General features: G+C 38.3%; 1 protein-coding gene across 1 annotated transcript in view; it reads left to right on the top strand.

The window, feature by feature from the left end:
- The window catches only part of ube2o (ubiquitin-conjugating enzyme E2O), a 56,137-nt gene that overhangs the window by 21,291 nt on the left and 13,692 nt on the right, over positions 1–21,154 (top strand). The window contains exons 2-12 of the mRNA XM_022675599.2: positions 5,998–6,057; positions 6,310–6,420; positions 7,541–7,638; positions 7,877–7,940; positions 8,986–9,129; positions 10,411–10,520; positions 13,817–13,967; positions 14,815–14,923; positions 16,400–16,727; positions 20,465–20,619; positions 20,731–20,843. Coding sequence (XP_022531320.2) covers positions 5,998–6,057; positions 6,310–6,420; positions 7,541–7,638; positions 7,877–7,940; positions 8,986–9,129; positions 10,411–10,520; positions 13,817–13,967; positions 14,815–14,923; positions 16,400–16,727; positions 20,465–20,619; positions 20,731–20,843 — 1,443 coding nt within the window. The remainder of the gene's footprint in view (positions 1–5,997; positions 6,058–6,309; positions 6,421–7,540; positions 7,639–7,876; positions 7,941–8,985; positions 9,130–10,410; positions 10,521–13,816; positions 13,968–14,814; positions 14,924–16,399; positions 16,728–20,464; positions 20,620–20,730; positions 20,844–21,154) is intronic.

Genomic DNA, 21,154 nt, shown 5'->3' with positions numbered 1-21,154 from the left:
AACAAGAAAAAAGTGGATTTTAATAGAAGGAGACCTTTTAACAATAACAATGAAAAGAATGTGTTTTTATAAAAAGGCTAGCGACACCCCTGGTGTTGGGTCAACCTCAGCACTGTGGTGACCCTGACATGTTGGTAGTGTTAGTAGTCTGTGTTTTGCTGGTGATAGTGAATCAGTAGTGTAGATAGTGTACCTCTGTGTGTGTGTTTCGCTTTTAATGTCGACTCATTCCACTGGAAATCAGAGTGTTTGTTAGAACTTAGGCTATAATTGTGGTTTTGGCTCTGAAGTGCTCTTCAGGATGCATGCAGGATGATCGTATCGTCAGTGCTTCTTTTAAAGGCCAGATTCTCTTTAGAGTTTCCTTCAAAGCGGTGCTCTGTACGCCGCTGTTGGTCAGCACAGCACGGAGATGTGTTCAGGATATTGGCTAATGCATATTCTCTGAGCGGCGACTGAAGATTGATGTCACCCATGTGATTTTTCTGGAAAAACAGCTCCATCAGGGCCCAGCATGCTCTCTGAAAACTCAATCACAGGCAGCGGGAAGCTAGACGCAATCTGTCTATCTGTCTTCTCTCTCTTCCTCTCTCTTTTTCCTCTTCTTTTATAAGTCAAGAGGATAGTAGCTTAAGTGTAAGGTATAAAACATCCCATTTTAGCTGAATAGTCTTTCCTTCTCAGTTTTAGAGCAGCACTGTGGAAGTTGAGAGAGGGTCTGTGCTATAGAAACAGATAGATAGATAGATAGATAGATAGATAGATAGATAGATAGATAGATACTTTATTGATCCCCGGGGGGAAATTCTTGGCATCCAGCAGCAGGTTACACAATACACAAAAGTTAAAAAAGATAAAATATAAAATATAAAGATACATATAAATACAATCAAATAAGAAATAGAATATACAGTGTAAATGTACAGTCTTCGTGTGTGTGTGTGTAATGGAGATGGAGAATGGAGGTAGTGCAGTTGAACACAATAGACAGTGAACACCAGTTGATGTGCATAATGTGAGGATAACTGATGTCAGCCAAACAGAAAGTGCAAATACACAGTTATATAATAATTTAAATTAAATTAAGCAGTGCAAAAGATACGTAAACAGTGCAAAAGATACGTAAACAGTAGATGAATTAACTAGTGAATGAACTACTAGTGCAAAATATGGTAGAACTATAAAAAGTGTTCTAGGCATCAGCAAGTCTGAGAGTGTGTCCATAGCTGGGGGTGTGTCCATGGTGTGGCCAGAGTGGCCGGAATGAAAAAGTTTCACAGAGTCTTTAGTTTGCTGTGCTGAGAGGAGTTGAACAGTCTTATGGCCTGAGGAACAAAAGACTTTCGGAGTCTGTCTGTGGAGCAGGACTGGGACAGCAGTCTGCCACTGAATGAGCTCCTCTGCCTGGTGATGGTGCTGTGCAGAGGGTGGTGAACATTGTCCATGATGTTCAGCAGCTTGCTGAGGGCTCTCCTCTCTGCCAGTGGTGTTAAGGACTCCAGCTCTAATCCCAGCACAGAACCAGCTTTCCTCACCAGCCTGTCCAGTCGTCCAGCATCCCTCTTGCTGATGCTGCCTCCCCAACACACAACAGTGTATAGATATAGTGTACAGATATAGCTTTTCATGACCGTTTAATGCAGTGTGTTTTTAAAGTTCTAAAACTACAATTAAACCCAAATAGAACATTTGGACTGAAACTGAACAAAATGAAATGTTTGGTTGAGGACAGTGCTGTTTTAGTTAGAAATTTACCTCAGCAATTGACCTTAATCCTCCTATTATGTTCATTTGTCAGAACAAATGGTGTTCCCGGGTCATATTGACCCGGAGCATAGTTAATTATCCAAAAGATATCTAAAAAAAATTCTAACAAGCAGTGTGAAAATATTTAATTACTAATTGCTAATTATTATCAATATAATTCATATTTAGTGCAATAGTGTTCCTTACCTTTAACAGGTAATGGTTCAGTTAGGATAATTCAATCGTTTTTTCATAAAAATACATGTTTAACCTTTTTTAAAGTTTCCCAACATATGAAACAGTAGTTTTACTTAACATTAAAACACAACATTGCAATTTTGTTGTAGTTTAGTTTTTACAAAGGGTGGTTGCAAATATTTGAGATTAACCATTTTCATATTATTCAGTTTGACCCGTAACATAACATGTGGATTAAGACCAATGTGAATATTTACACAACGAAATGCAGCCAGTCCTTTTGCATATAAACAAATGCTAAAGCTAGGTTAGCTCAGCTACTGTTAGCCAACCTAGCCCTGTACAACTTGTGTCTTTCAGATGAAAAACAGCCAGTTTGAGGTGAAAGTAGATAATAACTGAGATCATAAGTTATTAGTAATGCTATTTTTAGTAAACGCTCCTACATTAGATTTGTTTGAGTAAAAAATAATCCTTTCATTTCATCACCCTCTGTTATTATAGGAGCTATAGAAACAACACCAAGGCAACTTGGAGCAACCACTTGTTTCTTTTGACTCATGTCAAGTTTATATTGGCTCAGAAAAATATTGCAGCCCCCCCCCGAGCTATACATCACAGACTGTAATATACAGCACATATATCACTTGGACAGTCGTGGGTTTAAGCTGACAGCCCCTGGCCTGCACGTTTCACGTTTCAGCATGGTGCTCAGATTTGTCCTTCTTGTAAAGGTCCTGGACTTGGGTCTGAGGCCTGGCTTGAGTCTGCGGCATCTTTTAAAGGAGTAGTAGTGGCTGAGTACAGACTAAAGGTTTACACTCTAAAGTATTTTTGGTAAAAGTTCACTGTGGCTGGCTGAGTTTAAATCTTAGTGGAACAGTGAAGCTGAAGTATCTCAAGGATGTCCCACATATACGTGCTGAAGTGTCCCCGATTCCGTATATAACTCAGAGTTTAACCTGATAATTAAGGTTTCAGTTTCAGCGGAGATTTGCTCTGGTGGTATTTTTGTTTCTACACCTCATTCTTGTGAGCACTGATGCTTGTGTTTGATGTGACCGGCCTTTTAATGAAGCAGGAATTGAGCTGGTGTTTTGTATCTAAACAGCATTTTTCTTACCTCAGGAGAGCCGAAAGAGGCTATTCTCTCTTCTTTGGTCTCTCTGCTCTGACAATGAACTTATGAATTTGCCAAAGACGGTGTGTACAGTGTACAATGAACTGTGTGTAGTAGTGCTAGGTGGTATGACCATGAAAGTTCAGGCTCAAATAAAAAAAAGATGCAAAGCTTTCAGACCTCAAATAATGCAAAGAAAACAAGTTCATATTCAGAAAGTTTTAAGAGTTCGGAAACCAATATGCTGGAATAACCTTGTTTTTTAATCACAGTTTTCATGCATCTTGGCATTTTCTCCTCCACCAGTCTTACACACTACTTTTGGATAACTTTATTCCACTTCTGGTGCAGAAAAATAAAACAGTTAAGCTTGGTTTGATGGCTTGTGATCATCAGATTTGGTAAAATTAAAGAAACTCATAATTTTTAAGTGGTCTACTTTTTTCCAGAGCTGTATGTTTGTGGCTTATTCTACTGTCAGGAGTACATATGAAGGCTTTAAATTAAGGCTTTGATTAGTGTAGTGTTTACTTTGTTTTACAAAAGTACACAAAATCTGAAAGTCAGTTTGCATTTACAGAAAAACGGTGCAGAGCGTAAACAGAAGGAACATTAAAAAAAAAAAAAAGAGATATGCCAACAACTAAAACTGCTTCCTTATCTTTTTTTTTATTTTTTTTTTACAATTCTATAAATACTGCAAACTGGCCTAAAATACTCAAAGAATTCAAAGAAATACTTCCTGTGTTCAGACAGGCGAGGAACAGCAGCAGGAGCTCCTCCGATAAAACTGCTGTCATATCAGATGATGTTTCTCTATGTAAGACAGCAGTACATGAGCGGTAGATTAGCTAATGTCACTTAAGTCCAGACTGTTTTAGCTTGATTTGCTAATTGGCTAGTGTTAGCTAGTGAGAGGTACCCAGTGTGCTTCTTTGGCAGTGCTGTTCCACACAATGCCTTGTAGCACAACTAGCGGTATTTTGTTATATGAAAAATGCCTATAGGTAGGGAAATTAAAACCGATATACTGCATGAACCGGTGTACTACCATGCACTAGTGTGTAGTAGGCCTGACTCAAGGCTGTTTTGAGAGCAAGAAGGCCCTACCCAGTATTAACAAAGTGCTAATAAAGTGCTTCGTGAATACATTTGACTGAGTGGTTTGTTTACTGCTGCCTGACTGTCCCATCCCAGCCTGATTGAACCAGGTCCTGACTTTTGAATCAATGGACCATTTTAGGATGCAGCATTTTACTGGAGTGAGATGAGTTGGGCCGTGTGATTGGATGAGGCACTTAAAAAGAGTTTATTAAGGAATGCTAATTGGAAGCAACTGGAACCTTCCAGGACTTGAGGGTTGGCCTTAGTGTTTTCCTAGACTCAACAGATTCCTGAACAGATCACATGACTGAGAAACATCAGTCATCGCCATCATCCCATATCTGTTACCTGCATCAGACATATTCAGTTAGTGGTTATGTGAAGCCTGGAAGAGAGGTAGAGCTTCTGGATCATGGTCCTGATTTAGTACTACACCTTTTATTCCTAATTTGGAAGGTCAGTTACCCAACCCACTTCTTAGTCCTTCCCATCAGTAGCCTTGGTCACAACACTAGCCAGATCCCCAGGTCCAATGTATCAGCTAATAGATGCCTGTGCGGATAAACAGCACACTAGAAGTGTGTGGAGAGTGCAGTCTTTCCACTCAGAGAGAGTAAGGTCGGGTATGCTCTCTCGGTTGCTGATGGCAAGGAGCATAATCCAGAATTCAAACTGGTGATCCCATGGCAGCATCCCCTATTTAGCACTATGTAAATGCTGCACAACAGCAGCAGCATGAGGCAGTCATTATTAGGGCTGTGTATAGGCAAGAACTTGGTGATACGATACATAAAGCTAGGTAGGAGTCGTGATTCAATGTACTGTGATACTATAGAAGCTAAAGCTGCACGATAACGTAAAAATTTGGCATTACTCCCCCCACCCCCTCCCTCCTCTTGGTGATTGCGATATATATTGTGATAATAAACAATGCAGGATCCATAACAGCACCAGCCCCACCCCCACCCATGCGCTGTCTCACGACAGAGATCCAGACTGACCGAGAGCAGAGTCAGCGCTTTATAGTCAGCCAAGCACTCTAAACCAGAGGAAAATGGCAAAACAACAATAATCAAGCATTTAAATGGAATTTTTAAAAGGTAAAAACAATTGTTTTCCTGGGATTAAAAGCCCCCTCCCCCTCGCGCTTCCCCTCCCCCTTGTCCTTCTCAGGCAGCAGCAGACACGGAGACATAGCTGTGTATCTACTTTTTGTGTCAAGAATCAAAACGTTGCAACATGATGTGTTTGTTTTTATTGCCTTACGTGACATTGCACGTCCTGCGATGTGACTATTGTGCATACGCACATCGCGATGACTATGCTTAAATGATATATCGTACAGGAAATCGTTAGGAAAATTGTCATAATAAAACACCATGATATGCACATGAGAACACATGAGAACTGTTCCTTTAAAAATTGATTTCATTTATTTTTTAAATAATTGATGCAGTATTGCAAAACACACACACTATATTTTTAATATTTACCATAACATGTGCAATACAGTTTATTCATGTGTAATTGATGTAAATATTCTAAACAAATATTGTATTTTTTGATGCTTTAAAATGTATACCCTAATAACATGTTTTATTGTCTTTCGCTATCACTTTGCTGCTGTAACACTGTAAATTATCCCAATGTGGGACTAATTAAGGATTATCTTATAATATTGCAATGCTTTGATATATTTCCTACACCCGTAATCATAAACATGACTCCACACTGTGGGCAAGAGGAGTGCATGCAGTGATTACTAACACTGTTTCTCTCTCTCTCTCTCTCTCTCTCTCTCTCTCTCTTTCTCTCTCTCACACACACAGCTGAAACTTGAAGATCGATCCATCGTGCCTAGAGACTTTGTGCGCAGAATGAATTCAAATGTAAGTCTGTCCCTTATCTAAATCCATTAATTACGCCCTGCACAGTGCGCTCTCAGCCCCCTCACCCTGACTCGGTTCACGTGTTATTAATCAAACTGTTGAGTGTCGAGTGGTAATTGATCTTATTTAATCCTCAGGATCTAATAGATAACCTGCCGATTTAACAGCTGTTTAAAGACGCGGTTGTAGGTCAGTGCTGGTGGTGATTGTACTCGAGACTGTGAATAATCTCACCATGTTTGGGTCTTACAGGACAAGCAGTGCGGAATAGTGACCAACATCAACACAGAGTGTGCTGTAAAGCTGGTGGGGACCAACTGTTGTCTTTATCCTGTAAATAGTCGCGACCTGCAACACATCTGGGTGAGTTTTATATCTTTCCCTGCTTAAACTGTATCAACTGAGAGCACATTCATGCATATATAGTCACTATTGTATAACTGAAATTGTACTGTAGACAAACATTCAACACTTTGGGTTTATTTTCTTTCTATTATATCTTTATATTTCTCATTAATTGGAGCAAATGGCAAGAGTCACCACTTGTTAACACCAGCTTGTTTACATCAAAGTCACTTAACATGTACAAATGCTTTGTGTAATGAGTTACTTTAACAAGTTCCAACCAGGCTCTCTTATTTTTTGGCTTCTCCATAATAATGATAAGGGTTTTTATGTATTTACTTTGAATTCATTTATCATTATGTCTTAGTTTTAGGTATGTGTTTGTTTGTTTATATATATATATATATATATATTTTAAGGATAGTTATACTTTTTTGGGACTTTGGTTGGATCAAGCCTTCAATATCTTATTTGCCAGCTGGGCAGCCAAGTGTCTGTGTGTATGTGTTTTTTTTTTTTTTTTTTTTTTTCTAATTTTTAATCCAATTTCTCCCTGATTTATAAGCCCAATTTTCCAACACATTCATTAGGACTTCCCCTATCACTAGTGATGCCCCAACACCATGAGGGTGAAGACTAGCACATGCCTCCTCTGATGCATGTAAAGTCAGACTCCGCCTCTTTTTGAACTGCTGCTGATGCAGCATTGCTGAGTAGTATTACTTCGCACTTGGAGGAAAGGTTCCGATACATCAGCTCACAGACGCCTTGTGATGATCAACATCACCCTATGGAGTGGTGTGTGGAGAGAGCGTTATCTACCCACCCAGAGAGAGCAAGGCCAATTGTGCTCTCTCAGACTCTGGCAGCTGATTGCAAGCTACATGAACAGGATTTAACCGGCGATCTCCTGATTACAGTGGCGGCGCTTTAGACCACCAAGTGTCTTTCAACCAATATTTGAATCTGAATTATACATATATTTTATATGCCTGCCTATTTTGGTTATAAACAACTTTTACTTGTTTCGAAAATGTAAGAAATAAAAAGTAGCTTCTCTGTAATGATCTGTTTGTCACAGCTGTGTTAGACATTTTTTGACTTTGACTGTTTCTGTGTCGCTCTCTTTCCCTCATAGTCTTTTATGTACGGTGATTACATTGTGTATGACTTCTGGTTGGGGAAGGTGTATGACCTCAGCAATCACATCATCCTGAAACTCTCCAATGGAGCGAGGTAGCAGACAAACATGACACTATTTTTCTGTTTTTACTTTTATTTATTTATTTATTTGTTTATTTTTTATTTTGTAATATTAATTATGCTATTATTGAGAATGCACAAACATGGGCTGCCATTATTTACTGTACATATCTGATCATGGTGATGCATGTGCAGTTTGAGTAAAAAATCACAGGACAATCTTTTACTTTATTAACGTTTTTATGACATTTTTATGCTTGTTTTTCTGCAGATGTTCGATGAGTGAAGAAGACGGTGCCAAACTCTATGATGTTTACCCACATGTCAGTGATTCGGTAAGGCTGTGTGTGTGTGCGTAGAGGTGACATTCTCACAACTTTTATAGCTCTGTTGCCCGAGGCCACAAAAGACCTTTTTTTAATCAGTTTATTTATTAAGGTGCCTCCCTACTGTGCCTCTCATTTATTGTGTATCCACTTTGGCGGTCATGAGATGATCAAAGTGAGCTGGCCTCGAATCCATTTTCATATGATTATTATATACACAAAAAATAAATATAATAAATCCTCACAGTGATGATTTCAGATATCTTAGAAAACATTCCCTGGATAGTAGAGACAGTTGCTTAAGCAAACTATATACAGCTCTGGAAAAAAAATACGAGACCACTTAATAATAATGATTAGTTTCTTAGATTTTTATCAAATTAAAATGTCTGGTATGTAGTCAAGAGGAAGATGGATGATCACAAGCCATCAAATCAAGCTGAACTGCTTGAATCTTTGCACCAGGAGTGGCATAAAGTTGTCCAAAAGCAGTGTGTAAGACTGGTGGAGGAGAACATGCCAAAATTGCATGCCGCTGGCCGCAGTAAAGTTCACTTATTTCTACATGTAGTTCATTAGTGGGATGCTTATGTTTCTAAATAATGTAATGTAACAGTCTGAGATTACTCTGTAAACATCTCAGTGATTTTACTAACTTTTAATTCAGTGTTAGTTGATGCACAGTAATGATGAAGTAGCATCCAAATTCACTCATATTTACCTCTTAGTAAACGGAATAGTCTCTTCCTATATGGCACAGTAGTAATGAGGGAGTAGGGATCCATTTCAGTCATAGCCAAGATAATGATTTCCTCAGGAACAGATTTTAAAGTGATCAAGAGTCAAGAGAAATAAACTGTTCAAACTTTTATTATTTTTTTTATTTATTTATTTTTTTTTGGCTTCGGTTGTACAGGCTGTAATTAAATTTAGTTTTTTTTGCATGGGATTAACGAATCACTTTACAACACAGGGTTATAAATGTCACTGTAGTTGTCCTGGCTGCTCTCTGCATGTTCTGCTTCATTATTGTTTTCAATCATCTTCTCCGCAGGGTCTGTTCTTTGATGAAGCGTACGGCTTCTACCCGGGACAGGTGCTAATCGGTCCGGCTAAGGTTTTCTCCAATGTTCAGTGGCTGTATGGAGTAAAACCTGTTCTCAGCAAGAAGAGCAAGTTCAGAGTGGTCGTGGAAGAGGTAGGCAACGTCTAGAAATCAGCACCAAAACGTATGAACATTATTAATATTTATTTGCATACTCTGAATTCAAGTACTTGATAAAACTTGAACAAAAACAAATAAAAGTTTAAAATATCTTTAGGATCCTCTAAATTAAGAGCTTTTTTTTAATGAGTATGAATAATACTGCTACTATGCATGACATGGTTATCATAATATGTCAGCCATACATGCATAGCTGCTAGGGCTGCAAGATTTGGGGGGAAAAAATCTAATTGCGATTTGTTTTTGTTTTTTTGACAGAATATTGAAGATTGTGATTCAAATTGTGATTATCCATTAAACCCTAAACCTGTATTAGTGTGTGTGTATACATAATATGCATTTATGTATTAATATTAATTTTCTTTATTTTCCAAACACATTTATCAAAGTTTTACAGATTTTATTTATTATTAGACAGAACAATGATAGGACATAAATATTAAGACATTGTCACGCTGGCCACGGCTCACTCTGGGCCTCCTGTCATTCCCGCTGAGCATGGGAATGACTGAGCCCAAAGACTACAATCCCCAGCACTCTACGGACTACAAACGCAGTGACATCACGGCACGCGTGAAGCAACGTCTTGACGTGTCTCCGGAAGAGCAGGCTGCGTTTTCACACACACGCACTTGCAGGCTGTTGGCTAATTCAAATCGAAGCTCCTCCGATTAAAAAAATTGCGTCAATTCAAATCGCGATTTCAATTAAAAAAACAATTAAACATTAAGCCCTAATAGCTGCAAGCAGTTTATAGCCCACAATTGGACCCTATTTTTGCCTGGTCACTTCGTTCGACCTTTATATGGATTGTATTGTGAAACACATGCGATATTTTAGCTGCATGCTGAATGTCAAATGCACCCCCATTCAGACAGACTGAAACTTGATTGTTTTGTGAAATTAAAATATAATATACATTTGAGCAGCGATTATTACTTGTATTTCTGCTCGACTGAGTCTGACACACAGGCCTGCTAAAGATCTTCAGCCCTGATTTTTGTGTTTAAATTCAGGCTTTCCAGGGCTAATCAAATTCTACTCCACTTTAGTCTGAAATTGAGGTGCATTGGATTGCAGTCTGTCTCTTGAACTAGGCAGCTAAAGTGCCTTTGAATGAGGCTGTATATTGGACTGTGCTCAGTCCTGCATAACTAATCACAGTAGTCTGGAGTGTGGAATATCAGAACGTCAGCTAAGCTACTGTTTTGTTTTTTTTTTTTTTTTTTTTTTTTTTTCTTTTTCAAAACACAGGTCCAGGTTGTGGAGCTGAAGGTGACGTGGATCACGAAGAGCTACTCTCCTCAAGGCTCGGACAGCGTCTTTCCTCCTCCATCCACCATCACGCAGGAAAACCTCTGCAAGTACGTGTTCACTCACACATACTGAAACAGAAAGTTTGTTTTTTGAAACCGTCTGTGACCAGTGTTTTGGTGTGTGGTGTCCGTTACGGCACCTGTACAAATGTGTGTGTCTCTCTCAACGTCAGAAAACAGCTCTGATCCTCATCTTCCTCCTGTTATCTCTATATGAGTGTAGAAGTGTTGTATAGCTCTGTAACAATTAACAGTCAGCATCACTACAAACCCCCCTTACATCCTGCTGAAATCCCACTGTGTGTGTTCTCCGGGATCCAGTTTTTTTAGACTTAATACCTCAGGTTCAAGATGATAAACAGATGTGATGTACAATACCAGTCAAAAGTTTGGATACAACTTCTGATTTAATGTTTTTCCTTCCTTCTTTCTTTATTTTTATTTATTGATAGCTCAGGGTGTTCACCAATTGTAATATTACTGGAAAATTGGACTACAATTTTTCCCTGTTCATGTGAGTTCAGGTCACGTTTTCTGCCATGCTATCGCTAGCAGGAATTCGGTGTAGCTGTAATTATGGCTGTAGAAACGCAAAGCTTCCCGCACTGCTCTGCGGCAGCGGCAAACTGCTCTGGTACTGGGGAAACAGTTGAACCCAATAGGTGTCAATGTACAGCGGTGCCGTTAGTACGAAACATACTATTTTATATATATTATATATGCATTATATGGTCGACAGTGTACTTGGTGAGTTAGTTTTAGCTTAAAGTTTAAATAGGACCTTTCTCTTCTGTTTTTCATGAATTAAGAAAGAAACTAAATGTTTGCTTAGCTCAAAATTTCATCAAAATTACTGTCCTGCTTCTATTGGTTAAATTATGTGCCCCTTTCATGATCATTTGTAGAGTTTTTTTTAACTAGACAAGTGTGCTGTAGAGGCATGTCTAGCATTCAACAATCTCTCACTATGAGGTACACAACCCAAAAGTAGCACTAGGGAGTCTTTTTTATAGGGCAGCATAGGAAGCACTTTTAAACCCTTTTGTGTCTCCATTTACATATCTGAAGATTTTTTATGGAGAGTTTTTTTTTTGTGTTAGTCTGTATTAACCTGTTTATTTAGGGTAGATTTTTACTGTTCCCCCTCTCATCTCCTTCAGTAAATGTCCAGGATTTTCTTTTAACAGCATTAGAACAGCATGACGTTCAGTCACATTAGCTGCTGCTTTTGTGACAAACTCCGTAAAGCTGTTCTGTAACTGTTATTGAAGCCTCTAGAGCAAATCTTGTAGGCTGTGTCAAAACAAGCGTCGTAACAAATGAGCTGTCAGAGTCGATTCTGTGCGTCAGTCACTTTTAATAAGGTGCTGGTTTTACCCTTAACTGGTAATACTGCTGTCGCTGGAATACCTTCTGTCCCTAAGAGCTAAAATCAAGGAAAACATTCTATTCTCCCTTTCTTTTGCCTCCTACAAACCTGGTTGACAGATTTAAGATATTTTTCTGTACAGACAATGAGCTTAAGGATTCTGTGAGTGGTTTTTAATAGGAAGCAGAGTTGTGCATTTGTGCAGGTTCTCCTCTGGCTTTTTTTAAACAGAATTTTCAGTGATCAGTTGCAGTGCAGGTATATTCAGTGCCTTTTAGATCCATGCATTCATGCTGTTTGTGTGGAAGTGACTCAGAGTCTCTCGCTGCACTGCAGGTGTGTGTGACGGGGCTGTTATGAAGTTTATCACTGCAGTCTGTGTTTTAAAGGACGTCCTGCAGAAACATACGGCCTCTCTCTCTTTTTTTCTTTTTTTTGTTGCATAGATTATAAAATCTGCTATTAAAATTCCACCGCAGTACCATCTGATGGCTTTTTTTTTGTAGCTGGGCTGCTAAGACACATGAAAAGCTGTCAGATCTATTTGGATCAGAATGAAGCGTTAGCATTCGTGTGAACTTTTTCCACTGCAGTAAGCACAGGCTCTGATCTGCCTCGTGATGAGCACGACTGCAGGGTTGTTAAGTAATTTCTTACAGCTCTAGTGAAATGAAGTCATTTCAGATTAGAATTAAAAAAATAAAACTGGTAGCTGAATTGGACAGGACAATTAAATTTGTTTTTATCCCAAATTTCCAAGGAAGGCTTACTACTAGATTTTGGAGCGTTGCTTTGGATTTGATTGCAATTATTGGCAGAAAGTCACTGAGGTCAGTAGTTTCTGGTGGCCGAAAAATGGCAAAAATAAGTACTTGAACTTATACCTAAGAAGAATTGTTGTTTTAATTTAACTCATATGTGTTGTAATGGAAACTGATATGCTGGTATTCGGAGCTTTATAGCTAAGGCAGTGTTTAGTGGCCTGTCATTAACTATCTGTGAGTAATCCAGCTCAGAAAAAACAGTTAACATTGCGAGAACCCCCTTACACCCTGTTAAGGTGATGGGTGTGTCTGTTAGACAGGCACTGTGCTTCTGGAGTTAATAGTAGCATACAGATGTAATGTATAAAACCAGTCAAAAGTTTGATCTCAGTGTATTTCTTCTATTATTCACTTATTTTTTTATCTTAATATTAATATTAAAGACATAAAAACAATTAAAGGATACACTTGGAATTACTGTAAACAAAAAAATAATTTGACCTTTACAATCTTCTGATCTAAACCCAACTGAGATGGTGATTAGGGATAAGCTGGAGCTTCACAGCGTGAAGGAAAGCAGCAACTATTGTTCAGCACCTCCAGAAACTCCTTCAAGACGCTGAGAAAACGATTCCAAAATGTGGTTACTCATAAGAGTCTAAAGTATTAAACATATTCTGGTTTAACAGTTTTTTTTTATTATTAGGAAAATAATTCCATACGAGTTCCTGTTTAGCTTTAATATCTTCAGTAATAAATTTACAATGTAAATCATATCATATAAAGAAGAAAACAGTAAGTTGAATTGAATAAAGTATGTCCAAACTTCTGATTGGTTCTGTACATTTAATACCAAACGGCAAGCTCAAAGTCTCCGTTTTTCAAATTGCCCAAACACAACAGATTACTTGTTTACTCATTATATATCAGCGGATCAGATTTAAAGTTTAAATATCCTTTAAGTCATATTGTTATTTGCTGGTATGTCCAATTCCTGTGTATCTGTTCTAGAGAGTCTTATTTTATTGGCAGTACTTCTCTAATGTAAAAATGTGCAAAAAAAAAAAACCCTAATCAGATCAGAATGTTAATTTATGCTCAAACTATTTTTCAAGTAATCATATTTTAATATTAGGATCTCTATCTAATGATGCAATAAAAATGTAAAATTTACTTTTAATTTGACACACTTCCTGATCTCATGTGCGCAGAGTGAAGCGACTAGGCTACTTTGACCACACGCAGAGGCAGCTGGGCGAGAGAGCTCTGTACGTGTTTCCTGCTAAAAGTGATGCCACGCGTATCACCTGTGAGGGGCCTGAGGGAGCACCTGTCCTACCTGAGGACCCGGTCATCCGCAAGGTGAGCTTTGAAATATTAAGTGTTTAAGAGTGATGGTGTTGGTTGTCTTCTGTGTCTTTTTTTGTGTTGTTCTTTGTGGTCTTCTCTATTTCTTTTTCTTCTTTTAGGTCGTTGTCTTGTTACTCTTCTGTTTTTGTCTTTTTGTTGGTGGACTTTGTCCCCTTGTTGGTCTTTTTCATCTTGTTGGTCTTTTTTTTGGTCAGCATCATCTTTTTTTTTTTTTTCTTCCTCTTGGTCTTCTTGTTTGATGTTTCTTTGGTTGTTTGTCTTGTTGCTGTTGGTCTTAAACATGTGTCCAGGAAAGGCTACTAGATGTGATAGCATTGCTTTAGATTTGATTGCAAATATACATTAAAATTAATATATACCAAAATGCCAAAAATGGCATTTATTTTAACTCTTATTGGCTTATAATGCAGTGTCCAGTGACCTGTCATTAACTATCAGTAAGTAATCCAGCTCAGAAAAAAACGTACGCATCACTGCTAACCCCCTTACACCCTGCTGAGATTGACTGCTGTGTCTTGAGCTACAAGTATAATAAAGATAGTAAATAAAGTCAACTTTCTGTTTAATTGGCTCCTGTGCAATACATTATCATTGACTTTATCTTAAATAAAAGCTGAAGCCGTGTGATTTGTTTAACATTACCCAGCTGTTTCTTTAAGAAGTAAACAGGCAGAAAAGGTCTACCTGGCAACAGTCAAGTCGAATCCAAAAGCAAACACTTTCCTAAAGCGTTGAGGGTGAAGGTGTGATTATGATCAACACCTTCTATCAGCTGCCACACTCGGAGTGTGTGCACTTGATTTTGGTCAGTGACGTCACACTTTCCTTTTTTTCACAGGTAAAAAGAATGTTTAAAAAGCACCCTGGTAAGAAGACCACAGAGAGTGCAGACCCTCAGTCCAACAGTGTACAACCCACAGGGAAAACTGAGGAAGCAGAAATTCCAGGTACTGCCATGTTTATTTTTCTCCAATAGCTATTTTACACTTAATGTAAGAACTGTGGTTCTTGGTATGTTGTGTTTTCCTGGGATACAATGTTTGATTTATAAGTGAATAAATTGGAAGAGTTGTATTTGAGGTGAGAAAATACAAAAAATCATGCAAGTCCCATACATGTTGTCTAGTCCTGTCACAATAATTACATTATTGATTTATCATACAATATTTGGCCCAGTGATTTGATTTGAATTCATTATTTAAAAAATATATATATATAAAAGGGTATTCAAAAGAGCAATGTGCCTTAATGGGGTTTCACTGCATTATATCAAGTGATGTATATCTTTTTGGCATAAAATTGTGGCAAAAACTCATTTATTGCAATCATTTCTAATTTCCTATTGCCCTCTTGTTAAACCTTGCTCCTATCTAAAGTAGAATTTGGTGGAGAGTGTGACGTGGGTGATAAAAGTAAGTTAGTAACGATAAATGATTATGAAGATTAAACACAGTGAGCAACCAACCCATCACCCTTCCTCATACTTTAACTTGTGTCCTTAACCTTGCAAATTTGAAAGTTGGAATTACCTAGTTCCAAGTACCGTGTTTTTCGCACTATAAGGCGCACTTAAAATCCTTTTAATTTTCGCAAAAATCGCCAGTGTGTCTTAAAATCTGATGTGCCTTATTTATGAATTTTACCAGTCAGGTTGTAAGGAGCAGTAAAGCCTCTCCACTGAAGTACAGCGTTACACAGGAGTTTCAGTTTAGTTTCCCAGCAGCGAGATTCGAGACTCGAGCAGTATTAGCATTAGCCGCTAAGCGCTACTTTTTTCACAGTTCAGAGGTGATTATTATCAGCCTATTAGGCTACTGCTAACCCTGGCTAGCACTGCTGGAACAGCATTAGCTGCTAACCTGCTGAATTATAAGGAAAACATGGGGATACACCCGTTCCTTACTAGTGTCGCATAATGCATCTTATAATCTGGTGCGCCTTATGTGTGAATATAGACCAGAAAATTAGAAGACGTTAGGTGATAGTGCGCCTTATAATCCGGTGCTCCTTATAGTGCTAAAAATATGGTAGATAACTTTAACTTGATCCCTCTTACAGATCAGATTTCCTAAAAGGATTGTGAAAAGAGCCTCAACAGCTAAAAGTTCAGAATACAAGATGGCTGTACTGCACAGAAACCATAGTAAAGGCAATAAATACTACTTGTACAGTTTATTAGCTCTTCTGACGTTAGTGGACATGTTTACATAGTGTTTGTATGTGCAAGATATGACTGTGTTATTATTAACTGGTATAGCTTGCAGTGCTTACCTGATACAATGCTAGTGTTGATAGCTGGTGTCTAAATGTTTAAGTGGAATGAAGTAATGTTGGGTGTGAGGTCATTCAAGCAGCATGAGTGTACCCCATCAATTACAAAAAAAGCCCCTGACACTGTTTTCCTTTGTATATCCTTCATTCAGAGCCCCTGCAGGACTGTACTGAGGAAGACCCTGTGACGCAGTGTGCCAATAACGGTCCAGTCCCAACCCCTGAGCCAGCAGAGGATGGAGGGGATCAGGTAGATGTTCCGCAGGGCCAGTGGCCTCAGCTGGGCGAGCTGGAGTCAGATGAGGAGCAGGTGGAGGACACGGACGACACCAGCTCCATCACTTCCTCCGCCAGCTCCACAGCCTCGCTGCAGAGCGGCCCCAGCAGAAAGAAGAGCATCCCCCTCTCCATCCGAAACCTGAAGAGGAAACATAAGAAGAAGAAGACCAAGTTCTCTCGGGAGTTCAAACCAGGAGACAGGTGAGTCTATTGTGACAGGTGACCGTATAATCATTTTGAGGAAATGTGTGATGCATAGTATTGCTTACTGATAGCTAAAATATATTTTAAATGCTTATGGCAAGAAAATTATGTATATATTTTTAAAAAGATTAGATTCATATTGGATTTATCTGTTAGTCATCATGCTTAATGAATACTAATGTGAATGAATAACTCGTTCCAGGAAGTTATGCAAACATTACATGTTTATATAACTGAGCCTAGAAACTCATTGAGGGAAATCATGATATATTATCTGCAGTGGGGGTGGGCAATACGGCCATTAAATAATATCACGATATTTCATGGTATTTTTGTGATGACAATACTCTTGGCGATGATATAACATTGAATTAATTTTTTTTTCCAAGAATACACTACTGCAACAAAATAAAAATTCAATTTTATTATTACATACGTTATGATATGGTACACCCCTAACTGAGATATTTAAAATTACAATAATTTTATCAGATTTGTAACAGAAGACAATGACCCAGAATGTCATGATACTAATAACGCACTCCAAATATCTCCATATATCCAGAACTAAAGTAAAATAAATGATACTGGACAGATATAATCTGTCTCTAGTAGATATATAATGGAATTTTTTTTCCTTTTGCTAAAAACAGTGTGATATGGCACGAAATGGTGGCGATATTATTGTGTACAATGAGATATGGCACACCCTTAATCTGCAGTATGGAGTTGTTGTGATGTATGGTCTGCATTAGAAGTGATTTGCAGTAGTGAAATATTCAGGCAGCGTTCGTATATCTTATTTAATTAATAGTGGCTGTCTAATCAAATTGGCTGACGTGTATTGCACGGATATGTATCTTTCAACAACAAACTTAAAATAAAAGAGGAGTTAAAGGTGATTGAAGTGACGGTGGCTAGAAATCCTCACTTGTTCTGCGCAGTACTCTGAGATCTCACCCTGGGGCAGAGCAGGCCAGTGTTATTAGTGCTGCTCTTGTGTTCTCCCAGCTCTAACAGACTTAGTTCATTATGAGTTCATTCAGATGTGTTAAAGGAGGGAAGCTGAAGATGTGCAAGTAGAAAGACTGAGAAATGATGGGTCTGTTGTAAAGTTATTATTATTGTGAAATTGGCCTTTTGGCCTTTTGTCAATATTAATAGATGAAGCATGGGAAGAATTTTATTGTGAATCCTGACCAATCACAGCTCAATATACCGCATTTTTCACACTATAAGGCGCACCGTATTATAAGGTGCACTATCAATAAACAATTAATTTTTTCTGCTCTATTTTTATTTTTATTGCACCGGATTATACGGCACATTTTATGCGACACTAGTAACTAGTAGTAGGAACAGGGGTGTCACCATGTTTTCCTTCTAAATTCAGCAGTTAAGTAGACAAAACTGTAATTCTTACAAAAAAAAAACATTTCAGACGAGTCTGGTAGGTCATACGAGTGCTGGATGTTAATCTACACAGATTTCTCTCCTAAAAAATGTTTATTTGGGTGAGAAAGGCGCTTCTGTTTATTTACAGTAAGCTTAGATTTACAAATTTCCACTAAAACTGGAGCATTAGCATTTGCGGCTAACCGCTAGTCTAACAGAGCTACACTGAGGAAGTGTTCCAGTAAGCCAGGGTGATTATTAGCTAGTGGTTCGTTACACGTATCTTGTTTTAACACTGTAAAGTCTAAAGTCGCACGCCACAGTCTGATATACTTGCCTCTGAACAGCAAATCGGCTAGCACTGTGGTTAGAAGCTAATGCTAATGCTGCTCCAGCAGTGCTAGCTGGAGTTAGCAGCAGGGTACAGGCCGATAACACTCATCTCTGGACGGCCAAAAAGCTAGTGCTCAGCACGTTTAGCAGCTTATGCTAATACTGCTGTAAAACTAAACTGAAACTCCTGTATAATGATGTACTTTAGCAGAGTGGCTTTACCGCTCTTTACAACCTGATTGGTAAAATTCATACATAAGATGCACCAGATTATAAGGCACACTGGAGATTTTTGGGGAAAATGAAAGGATCTTAAGTGTGCCGTATAGTGCAAAAAATGTTAAGGTTTTGTGCACGTTGATTCAGTAATGATTCAGGGTATGAGTGCAAATCAGTGTGAAATTTTTAATTTCAAGTCCTTTTGGAACATTTCTATTGGTCTATTAATTATAAAATTCTGACACAAAATGAAGACCAGCTGCTAGTGACGTCTAAAAGTCAACATAGCAAAAGAGACATACAGGGTTTTTGTATGATGGTGATGATTATCATACTGTTCTGATCTACACCCTAAGAGTTGTCACTAGGGGACAGAAGTACAGGGCAAGTACCGTATCGGCTGTTGCCGGGGACATTTAACACCCTGCACACACACACACACACACACACACACACACACACACACACACACACACACACACACACACACACACACACTCACACTTTCAGACACTCAGACGTGTTTATTGATCGCTCTTGCTCGGGATTTTGTACAATGTCTCCAGCCTTGTTTGAAATATCAGTAAGTGTCTTCACTCCTCGTCCACCTGTGGCCTGAGCTTGATCTGCTGCAATGCTGCACACAGTAAAGTGTTTCTCAGGGGTCTAGATCACTAATTCTACTTTGAATTTATCTGTCTTTTAAATAAAAGATTCAGTGCATTAACATGAATTACGCCACAATTTGGTTCAATTTACTTAAGTTCAGTTAAATTTATTGATAAAGCATTTTACAGTAAATGTTGGTACAGAGCAGCTTTATATGTAACAAATATATGGGACCAATTCTTTTTTGAGTAAGCACAATGGTAACAGTGGGAAGGAAAAACTCCCTCAGACAGAGGAAAAAACCTTGAAAGGAAGCAAGGCATGGTTTAAGGTGTGGTTCAAGAATTTTAGAATAATTAATACTTGAAAAAATCTGAAAAGGTGTTCATTTCCATCACATGCAGTCATTCAAAGACAGGTTCTAGTAGATGATATGTGTGTCTTTTGTTAACAATGTGTGATTCTAGGCTAATGTTGCTAACATACACAGGACTTCTAGCAGTTTCTTCTTGATAAATACATGTTAAAATCCTACATTTGCTCAAAAGCATGGATAGTAGAGATTCACTGTTATAATTCACATTATTGCACTAAGCATACTAAACACTTCTATTATGTGAGTTGTGGAGCCGTCTCCTTTAAGATTGGATCTATCTGGTGATTTTAACGAGCACTTGTTGCACTCAGTTTTAATTCTGCGTTTCTTTGGATTAAGGATGTGTGAATCAGCAGTTAATTACGGAGTTGTCTGTTCTGTTCTATTAGCAGCACCATGGTTCTCCAGGTGACCAGCAAAAGCTGTTATAGTCTGAAAAAAGTTTCGCATGACCTCTCAGATACCCTTTTTTTGGTGAATGTATGTGAAATAATAACGTAGGAAAATTGATGCAATTTATTATAATATTATATATGTCCCCACCCTACTCAGTAATAGTACTGCTTTCAATTTTAAAGAAAAAAATATTAATCCAAAACGGATCATAATAAAAAATTTGCCTAAATTCCACATAGAGAGTACTTAACATAAGTTTTCACAGGTTTTCGTTAATTTTGCCAATTGCTACAAAAAGCTACTACACTTTTATTTATTATCCCGTTTTATTTATTTTTTTGTTATCCCATCGAATACACTTAAAAAGCACAGATTTTTTTTTTTTTTCCCGTTTTTGTGTTTGTAGGGTGGCTGTGGAGGTGGTTTCCACTGTTACTTCTGCTGATGTCATGTGGAAGGACGGGCGACTGGAGACGGGAATTCGTTCTAATGACCTCATCCCGATCCAGCACCTGGACAACCACGAGTTCTGCCCTGGAGATTATGTAGTGGACAAACGGCGTGAGTATCAGCCCATCTGCTGCACCCAGTACCTGATGTGCATGAACAGAGTGTGAGGAGAAATGTAGACAGCTGAACAGTTAACATTAATTGTATGTGATTGATTTGCAGCTCAAGCGCTGCAGGACCCTGGTGTGTATGGTGTCATTCAGTCAGGTGACCACAAGGCCAGGACGTGTGCAGTAAAGTGGATCAAACTGAACTCTGCTGGAGACGACGTGGAGGTAAAGCCCTTTCTTATAAAATGCAGCGCAGTCATCACAGTGCGAGCATGTGCAGCATTTACATCACAAGATTTAGTATACAGTAAGGCAAATTAATTCAAAAACGTTATCGTGTAACTTGCTTAAATCAAAGGAATATTCTAAACATTTCTATGCCAGATATGTAAATATGTCTACTTAAAATCTTCTTTTTACACTCTTTTACATTCTGTCTTTCTTAATCATACACTATATCGCCAATCATATCTGCTTGCCTGCATTGCATTTAGGCAAGCTCTCTACGCAATGTTCTTGAGCTAATTTGAAGGTCA

The sequence above is a fragment of the Astyanax mexicanus genome, chromosome 5 (genome assembly GCF_023375975.1).
Source record: "Astyanax mexicanus isolate ESR-SI-001 chromosome 5, AstMex3_surface, whole genome shotgun sequence".
Taxonomy (NCBI): domain Eukaryota; kingdom Metazoa; phylum Chordata; class Actinopteri; order Characiformes; family Acestrorhamphidae; genus Astyanax; species Astyanax mexicanus.
This window is presented reverse-complemented; position numbering and strand designations above follow the sequence as displayed.